This window comes from Olea europaea, chromosome 7, assembly GCF_002742605.1.
Source record: "Olea europaea var. sylvestris chromosome 7, O_europaea_v1, whole genome shotgun sequence".
Classification (NCBI taxonomy): domain Eukaryota; kingdom Viridiplantae; phylum Streptophyta; class Magnoliopsida; order Lamiales; family Oleaceae; genus Olea; species Olea europaea.
In genome coordinates, this window is record NC_036243.1 from 10,982,820 (window position 1) to 10,992,314 (window position 9,495).

Here is a 9,495-nt window from a genome sequence, read left to right on the forward strand (position 1 = left end):
TTCAAAACATGGGGTCCCACTACAAGAGATATCCAGTATTCTAGTCACAAATTAGGCACGTGTTTGATTCTCATTATTAATAAAATATATTTTCCTCTCTCTTCTTTTTAATCGCATATTTTTTATTAAAAAAATATTACATGCAAATCAAAAAAATATCACACATTTTTTATCAATCCACTAGTCCAAAAAACATTCTTTAAAAAGAATGTGGCTCAAACACACTCTAGGTAATAATACTGTACCTTGTTTGATAGGAATTAAATTCAAATCTTTAGTAAATTTTGATTAAAGTTGATAAAATATTTTGATAAAAAGTCAAAAATTCCATTGAATATGTGGTTAAAATTAATTATTAACTTTAATTTAAATTAAAATAAAATTTTAACCCATACCAAACAGGTGCACAAAATATTTAAACTCACTAATGATTGTAATTCAAATTTGTTAATAAATGAAAAATAATGTAAATTTACAAATATACATGATGTGAAGTATAGATGTCGTGATACATTTGGCTTCATATCTAGCATGTTTTTTCTGCAAAATTCGAGTACTTGAAAAAGTTAAAAGGTTGATTTTAATAAAGAAGAGCGAAAGATTTTACAGAATGAGTGATAGAATCGTGAATGGTAATTGACATCAACTGTAATTTATGTTTAAAATTACTTACAAATTTGGATCTCACTTTCTAAAGTTTTTCAAACAAACTCTAAGACTTAAGTCACGGTGCATTTTAACTAGTAAGTTTATCAGTAAAATAAATAAAGCACTTGTTCTTTTTTTTTAAAAATAATTTTTTTATAAAACTCATTTTCTATTTTTTTTCCTTATTTTTAACCCATGTATTATCCACAAAAATCGATATTTTAAAATACACTTTCCTCCAAAATCTCATTTTAGTGGATCCATATTAGGGTTTACCTTAAAATTAGATAAATACCTCAAAAATTATTTTTATTATGGAGGAAAAATAAAATATTGAGACAAAAAGGGTAAAGAGAAAAGAAAAAGGAAAAAGACAGAAAAATGGAATTCGGACTATTACGTGTATCTCAAAGAACAACCCACATACTGTTTCTCTCTCTCTCTCTCAGACACACGCACGCATGTTTACTCTCTCTTGACTAGACTGTTCACGAGTAAAAAGGCAAAGGTAACCCCTCTCCCAAAAATTAGGATTAATATTAGGGTTTTTCAACTCTCTGTTTTTTACTTGAGACAGTGTGTGTCTCTGTGACCTCGAGGGCCCATAATTTTTTCTTGGCCTTTTGAGGATTCTTTTGGGATTTTTGAGTAATGGGTCATCTTTCTTTTCTGATAAAATGGCATCATCTTCACAAGCCGTTGAAGTTCTTGATTTTGCTCTGGGTCTTGTTTTCAGCTGAAAGCGACGTCGTTTGTGCCTCTGATTCGGATAAATCTGCTCTCTTGGAGTTCAAGGATTCAATTTCCGACCCTTATGGTGTGTTGACCAGCTGGAATTTGAATAATACGGATCACTGCTCTTGGACCGGGGTATTGTGTGATTCGGGCTATCGGGTCGTGTCGTTGAATATCACAGGTGAAGGTAATTCATTATCTTGTGCTAGAATTGCTCGATTTCCACTCTATGGGTTTGGAATTAGAAGGCCTTGTCTGATTAGCAATAACAAAGTAAAAATCCTGGGTAAATTATCGCCAGCTATTGCGAAACTCACTGAGCTTAAGGTGTTATCGCTCCACTTCAATGAATTAAGCGGTGATATTCCTTTGGAAATTTGGGGTATGGAAAAGCTTGAAGTTCTTGATCTTGAAGGGAATTTAATTTCTGGGTCATTGCCGGGTAAATTTAAGGGGTTGAAAAACTTGAAAGTTCTTAACTTGGGATTCAATGAGATTTTTGGTGGAATGCCAAGTTCACTGTTGAATTTTATGGGTCTGCAGATCTTAAATTTAGCTGGAAATCAAGTGAATGGGTCTATTCCAAGGTTTATTGGTGAGTTTAGAGATTTGAGGGGGCTTTACTTGTCATTTAATCGGCTTGGTGGATCGATACCTGGTGATATAGGGGATAGTTGTGGGAAGCTTGAGTATCTGGAATTGGCAGGAAATTTCTTCACTGGAGGGATTCCAAAAAGTCTTGGAAAATGTAGAGGGCTGAAGACACTTCTGCTGTACTCAAATGTTTTAGAGGAGGTGATTCCGGTTGAACTTGGTCAGCTGGATCAGCTTGAAGTGTTAGATGTTTCTAGGAACAATTTTGGTGGGGCTATACCATCAGAACTTGGCAATTGTACAAAGTTATCTGTCCTTGTATTGTCAAACTTGTGGGATCCTCTTCCCAACATCTCTAGTTTTAGAGGTGATATCTCGATTGAAAAGTTGGCACTTATTGCTGATGAGTATAATTTCTACGAAGGTACACTTCCAGCTGAAATTACTGGTCTTTCTAGTTTGAGGATGTTGTGGGCCCCTCGAGCAACTCTTGATGGGAAGTTGCCTGATAGTTGGGGTTTTTGCGACAACTTGGAGATGTTGAATTTGGCTCAAAACTATTACTCAGGGAAAGTCTCATTGGGGTTCAGCAACTGCAAGAAACTGTATTTTCTAAACTTGAGCTCAAACAGACTGAGTGGGGAGATTGTCGACAAAATTCCTGTTCCTTGTATGACTATGTTTGATGTTAGTGGGAATTTTCTATCTGGTTCTATCCCCAAATTTAGTTACAACTCTTGTGCAAATATCCCATCCATAAATGGGGATTTCTTGGAGCCACAGGATCCATCATCTTTATACATCTCATACTTTGCAGAGAGAACTCAAGTTGACATCCCTTTGCCATTTTTTGGCGATGATGCTAGTTTTGCTGTGCTCCATAATTTTGGCTCTAACAACCTTACAAGCACAGTTAATTGGATGCCAATTGCACCTGAAAGATTAGGGAAGCGGACTGTTTATGCATTTCTTGCTGGTGGAAACAAACTCACTGGATTATTCCCTGGAAATTTTTTGGAGAAGTGTGATCAGATGAAGGGTATGATGGTTAATGTCAGTAACAATCTTTTATCTGGTCAAGTTCCAACTGATATTGGAACGAGGTGCAAATCTTTGAAGCTCTTAGATGCCTCCGGCAATCGAATTTCTGGAATTCTTCCTCCTGGTATCGGAGATTTGGTTTCACTTGTAGGTCTTAATTTGAGCTGGAACCCACTGAATGGTCCAATCCCCAGCACTATCACCCAAATAAAGGGGCTTGAATGCCTTTCTTTAGCTGGAAATAACTTGACTGGGTATATTCCCGCGAGCATGGGGCAACTATACTCTTTAAAACTGCTTGATCTGTCTTCAAATTCTCTCTCTGGTGAAATTCCTAAAGAGCTTGCAAATTTAAGGAACTTGACTGTGCTTCTCCTCAATGATAATAAGCTATCTGGGCAGATTCCGTCTGGCTTCACGAATGTGACCATGCTCTCAGCATTTAATGTGTCCTTCAATAATCTCTCTGGGCCATTGCCTTTGAATGGTAATTTGATGAAANCAGGAGAGGACCACAAGAGCTGCCAATTGGAGGGTACTTCACAAGATTGCTTTGGACATAGCCCGTGCACTTGCCTACTTACATGATCAGTGTGTGCCACGTGTTCTTCACCGTGATGTGAAGCCTAGCAATATCTTGTTGGGTGATGATTACAATGCTTATTTATCTGATTTTGGACTGGCTAGGCTACTCGGAACTTCAGAAACTCATGCCACCACCGGTGTCGCTGGCACTTTTGGATACGTTGCTCCAGAATACGCAATGACTTGCCGTGTGTCTGATAAGGCTGATGTCTATAGTTATGGGGTTGTGTTGCTTGAGTTGATTTCCGACAAGAAAGCACTTGATCCCTCATTTTCTTCCTATGGAAACGGTTTCAATATTGTTGCTTGGGCATGCATGCTCTTGCGTCAAGGGCGTGCTAAGGAGTTCTTCACTGCCGGGTTGTGGGATGCAGGCCCACACGATGATTTGGTTGAAGTCTTACACCTGGCAGTTGTCTGTACAGTTGACTCTCTTTCAACCCGACCAACAATGAAGCAGGTTGTAAGACGTCTGAAGCAACTCCAGCCCCCATCTTGTTAGCATCACACGAGAAATTATTGTTGACATAATAAAAAAGGTAAGCCCAACAGAGATTGCAACCTCCCACTTAATTGCTAAACTGCTCTCAGTTGTTTTCTTATAGGTAAGGTCTTAAACTTTAGCTGCTTGTAAATTGTAGTGCAGATTTCCCCTTTATCAATGTCATATTTTGGATTAGGGAGTTTACTGATAGTTCTCTGAATGCAAATATTTGTCTTGATTTGTATAATTTTTTTCTATTTGTATCTCATATTTATTTGTGTTGTTAATAAGAACAAAGCATCAAAATTTTCAACAAAAATTGTTCCACTGCTCTTACTGGATAGGTCGTGAGGTGTCTGTAATTTTTATTTCATGCCATTGCTTTGGTTATATTTAGATCTTTAGGCCGAGGAGGCAGCAAATGCGATATCTTTTCCTTCTGCGATTACAAATTCTTGTATCTCACCATTGTTCTCCTTATGTTTAAGCTGTACATGCTCGTCTGCTGTCGTGTCCTTGCAGAAACAAAAATGCATGGATGTAATTTCTTGAAATTACGCTTATATTGCAAGGGTTATGACTGAGAATGGTTGCAGAATCCTTGCAGGATTATCTAATGTGACCTTATTCGTTTTAGAAGTCTGAAGGCTGAGCTGAGCCGGAGATATTCTTGCTCAAGTTCTACCAGTGTTTTGGTGACGCAACCCCTTATATTGGGCAGAGGATGACCCTCCCGACCAACAAGATTTCCGTCTCAATAGCTTCAATTGAGTACCATCTGTGCACGGCCATACTTTTCAGGTCCCCAAGGTGTACAGCCAGTGGTACTTGGAAGTATGGAACAATGTAGGCCAGGAAAATCGACAAAATGGCTTTGTCGCTTCTGTCAAAGAATTGGCCATCAAGACAGGGCATGACACCTTTTTTGCAGGGCTCAGAAGTGATGGCAAGCAGTACGAGGTATCCGCATGATTTTTCAAGGTTCAAAATTTTTTTTTTCAAGTAGGGGGGCTGTCCGCTTTACCCAAGGTATGCAGAGCATTTCTCCAACTCGTCTGAGACGAAACCTTGATAGGGTCCAGAGCATCTTGCTTGCAATGCAGTTAATGCAACACTAGTCGATACAGAACGTTGTCGCCAAAAGATCACGAAGCTTACGACAGATTTTTTCCAGAGATGAGCTGCGTTAAATACAAATTTAGGTCTCCACTGTAAAACATACAGAATTTTAATTTTTCATTTGATTTTGTTCAGTATTAACATAAGAAAACGAACGCGATCAGATGCACATATTCTATTCCTCTGGTTTGATCATCTCCATTTAAAGACATCACCAACGTATGATTTGTTTAGGGTACTATGACTGGAAATGACGAAAACATACCATAGAGGAAATCAAACATACTAGTATCAAACCATGGAACAGAATCTTAATGCTATAAATTAGGATTCTAAACCGAGAATAGGGTATCATCCTCGATACTGAAATATACCATGATTACTTGTGTAGACATTCTTGCTGAGAAAAAAACCATAGTATATGGGAGAGAATAACCAAAAATAATAATAATAATTAACCCTAGGATGAGTGACATGCTCTCATAGCTTAACCAAGCTACCCGTTTGGTAGCCAAGAGGGCTGGAGTTCGACTCTCAACAAGAGCAAGCTGTTAATCAAATTTCTTCAATTTTCTTCTAGATAACTTGCAGATCATTGCCAAAACAAGAAAGAAAAGAAACAGAACATGGTCATTACCCTCCGGAAGGAAGGCAGAAAAGGTACAAGGTACTACAAGAACCGAGAATGGTTAACGACTATGTGCCTCAAAGGATTTGCCACGTCATCTCCGCCGGCGTGCTTCACAAATTCAGCCGGCGAGAGAAACTTGCCATGACAAACACATACTATTTTCACCTCCTCTCCCTTCTTGTATCGGTATAAGAATCCTTCGATCTTTTTACCATTTGGCCCGTCACCCTTTGTGGAGACACATGGCATATCGAGCATGACGTTCTTATGTATTTCATTAGCTTCCTTCTCGGTAGCTCGGACAGGTTTATGCTCAATCTGTGCTGGCAAAGATTGGACGCTGGGAGGGCTCTTCGCCTCAGTGCCTTGTTTTACCCCTGTAAATAAGAATGATATGTAATGTTAAAACTTCACCTATTATCATGAACAGAAGAAACAAAAACGAATCCATTTTTCCCCATCTGTCAAGTTATTTGCAAAATTTGCTGAAAGATTCAAAACCCGTTTGGGAATTGGGGTGAGTACGTGAATCCATTTTCTCCGAGTTCATTTCTGGATTTACTCAAAGATTTAAGAAAACCACATCTACTTTATCTTTTCCCTTCTTCTACCGAGATCTAGTCCCTCAAGTTCAATACAAAAAAAGCAATAGAATCTGATATGCTACAACAATCAAGAAGCAATTAAGCGAAAAAACAGCATGGTTTTCATAAATCACAAATCAAGCAATTCATCAACCCAAAATAAGTGAAAAAAACAGAGGAAGGGGGGGATTTAAGCGAAAATATACCTTCTGAGCGTTGACTTTGAATATCAGAAATTCCTGAAGAACCACTTCCCTGTGATCCAATTGAGCTCTGTGATAATGGAATTTCATTCCCATTTGAATTAACATTAATTCTTCCTTTAACAATCCCATTAATTTCACAGTTGTTGTTATTTTTGTTATTATTATTGTCTTCAGAAGAATTTGCCCCCAAATCGACCTTATCTTTCACCACTCGTCCATTATTCAACTTCTCTAATCTCTTCCTTTTCGCCTCCATTCGCCTTATTGACTGCAACTCCCTCCTCTTCCTTAGCTCCTCCTCCGCCTCGACCGGCAGCGAACAAGTCCTCGTCAACGGCGTGTACACGTCAACCGACACCCCCACCGCTTGTCGCCCACCATCATCGCCACCAGCACCCACCGTGAAAACCAAATTTGAAATTGAAGAAGAACGTTTCACTTTTTTGGCTGCCCTTTTCGGGTCCACACCAAATCTTCCATTCGTAGATAGTCCCAAACTCAACTCTATTTCTTCATTTCCATCATTGTCTTCTTCTGTTGAGAAAGAGAAACGTTTTCCGTTCATATATTTGTGCAATATATCCATTGAAAATCCATTCTTTTTCATGGAAAGACCAAATTTTTCTCTATTTTCATTCATCATTCATACATAAAATAAAATCTTCAGAAAGAAAAAAACTGGAAAAAAATTATGAAAAATAGAAAATATTTGTGCAGAGGGAAATCGAAAATGGAGAGGAAAACTTGAGGAAAAGAGGGAGTTTTTAATTTCAATGGCGGAATGTAAAATGACGAATTTGTCCCTAAAGAGTAGCGTAAATGCCTTAGAAATGTGAAACGTGGTCGTACTGACCAGGTCTCGTAGGACGTCTCATAAACAGGCGTCTACCATTTGGTAAGTTTAAGGAAACGTGTCCGTTTCTGGATGCTAATTAAGACTGCCACGTGTCCATGACACATTGACCTCGTTGTCCGGCGATGTTCTAGTTTCTCTATCTATGACTGCTGCTAGCTGTAGAGCGGCGTGGCGAGCTTTGAAGATGACACGTGGAAAGAATATTTTGAAACGCGAGCTGTAGTACTCTCGATGACATGCCGACACGTAGATTTTCGTTATTTAATTATAATATATACAAATTGTCATTATTATTATCGAAAAACTTTATAGAACGTATCTTATAAACTTAAAATTTAATAATATACGAGATTAATATATATTGTGATTAAATTTTGTAACTACGATCCAAAAGTTTTAAGTACAAAAATTTGAAAGCAAGAAAATGATATTCATTGCAAAATTTAAATTATAAGCAATGCAACAAGTACAGCAATTTCGATATCATAATTGACAACCTCTCACATACAAAAGGTGGGATTCACGATTAAAAAAATATAGGTCCCACAATTGTGAGAACTGTATACGTAGCATTTTTCTTAAATTATTAATAGATTCAACTAAAGTAGTGGAAAATATTCTATGTTTTTTATATAAGCAAGTTGGGTTTATTAGACAACGTTATGATATGATCCATTGTATGAAACAAAACTGTCCTCAAAGATAGTTTTCACAAAGTAAATAATTCATGCAACTTGCACACCTTTTTTCATAGTAATTTAATGCCAATTTGCAATGAGTATGATGTCAATTTTCAAAAGAAAGATGTGAAAACTACCCAAAAGTTACATTATTATCATTGTTTTATTTAAAATTTAACTTGTACTTTTATCGATTTGAATTTTCATAAAAGTTATGTTGCACGATATAAAGAAAAAATTTGTTTGACTAATTGAGCATATGTCTCAACTGACTTTTTAATAATGGTCTATTATTCAAATGCATTTAAATTAGCATTGTGATTGATTAGATATGCGTGATACGATGAAGTTTATGAGATTAATAGGATTGAAAAGAAGGGTACATAATATTTTCTTTTTAGAGAAATTTGCACCTTTCGTCTCCAATTTTTGTGAAGTGTGATGAATCTACTCTCAACCTTTTTAAGAGCATATCCTTTTGCAACCTTTCTATCATATAGTCGAGCTCGTACTTTTCTTCATTTCGGTCATTAAATGACAGATTTTCCCTCCTCCTTATATAAATAAAAAGAAAGAAAGCAATAAAACAACAAAAAAATAAGAAAAACTGCGAAGGAATCCCATAACTTTTCAAAAATATAAATAAATCCCTCTTTAAATAATTAAATATATCAATATACACAAAAATTAGAAGGAAAAAAAAAGTAAATATTTCATCTTCTCCAACCAAACATTTAGCTTTTATATGAGATATGAAAGCTTAGATTCGAATTACAAGCCATCAATATCCTTTCTTTATTTTCAAACAAATTGGAATCAACCTCTATGTGATGAATGCTAGATTTTTACAACTTGTAATTTTTACTGTTTGTTTATTCTATTCCACTTGAAACCTTCATTTTCTGATGAGTTGTAAATAGTCATTGATGATGTCCAAGTAAAATGGAATTATACATTTTTGAGAGCAAATGTCTACAAATAAATGAATATTACCAATAAATGAGTGGACAAAATGAAACAATTGAAAATTTTTGTTCATTATATAGTTTAATATTAACTTGTCAAACTAGTGCATATTTAACCCTTGTTAGAGTCCCCTTTTTTTGGCGAGAATGAATTTTTGAATAGTGTACTGATGGAAAGTGTGTGATTAAAAAATTAAAAAAAATTATATTTGCATTGAAATAATGTCAAAATACTGTTGAAAAATGTCGTTTTTCAAAAGAATGGGCCTCAAACAAGCCCACTAATAAAAAAAACCTTAAATCATTGATGACTAAACCCTTGTTTGAATCCCATTTTGGGGGGGGGGGGGGGGGGGGTTTTTTAAAT

The 9,495-nt window shown here is 36.4% G+C and overlaps 2 protein-coding genes across 2 annotated transcripts; one reads left to right on the plus strand and one right to left on the minus strand.

Annotated features, from left to right (window-relative positions):
* The first annotated feature begins 1,081 nt into the window (after nt 1-1,081).
* On the plus strand, nt 1,082-5,388 carry LOC111396977 (LRR receptor-like serine/threonine-protein kinase RPK2). The gene is given in 3 exon segments (XM_023023627.1): nt 1,082-3,518; nt 3,520-4,142; nt 4,684-5,388. Coding segments are annotated over 2 exon segments (2,805 nt in total). The 5' UTR covers nt 1,082-1,299; the 3' UTR covers nt 4,106-4,142; nt 4,684-5,388.
* Nucleotides 5,389-5,757: 369 nt separating this feature from the next.
* Nucleotides 5,758-7,446, minus strand: LOC111396978 (ninja-family protein AFP3-like). Its single transcript, XM_023023629.1, has 2 exons — nt 6,628-7,446; nt 5,758-6,214 (listed from the first exon to the last, which is right to left on the minus strand). Exons 1-2 carry the CDS (start codon nt 7,268-7,270, stop codon nt 5,877-5,879), a joined length of 981 nt encoding a protein of 326 aa, XP_022879397.1. The 5' UTR covers nt 7,271-7,446; the 3' UTR covers nt 5,758-5,876.
* Between the last annotated feature and the right edge of the window lie 2,049 nt (nt 7,447-9,495).

Bases quoted from the DNA above. Each gene is read 5' to 3' on its own strand.
- LOC111396978 (XM_023023629.1), bottom strand. From the start codon at position 7,270: ATGATGAATGAAAATAGAGAAAAATTTGGTCTTTCCATGAAAAAGAAT. The intron at 6,215-6,627 runs GTATATTTTCGC...TCTTATTTACAG, and splicing joins TCAAAGTCAACGCTCAGAAG to GGGTAAAACAAGGCACTGAG.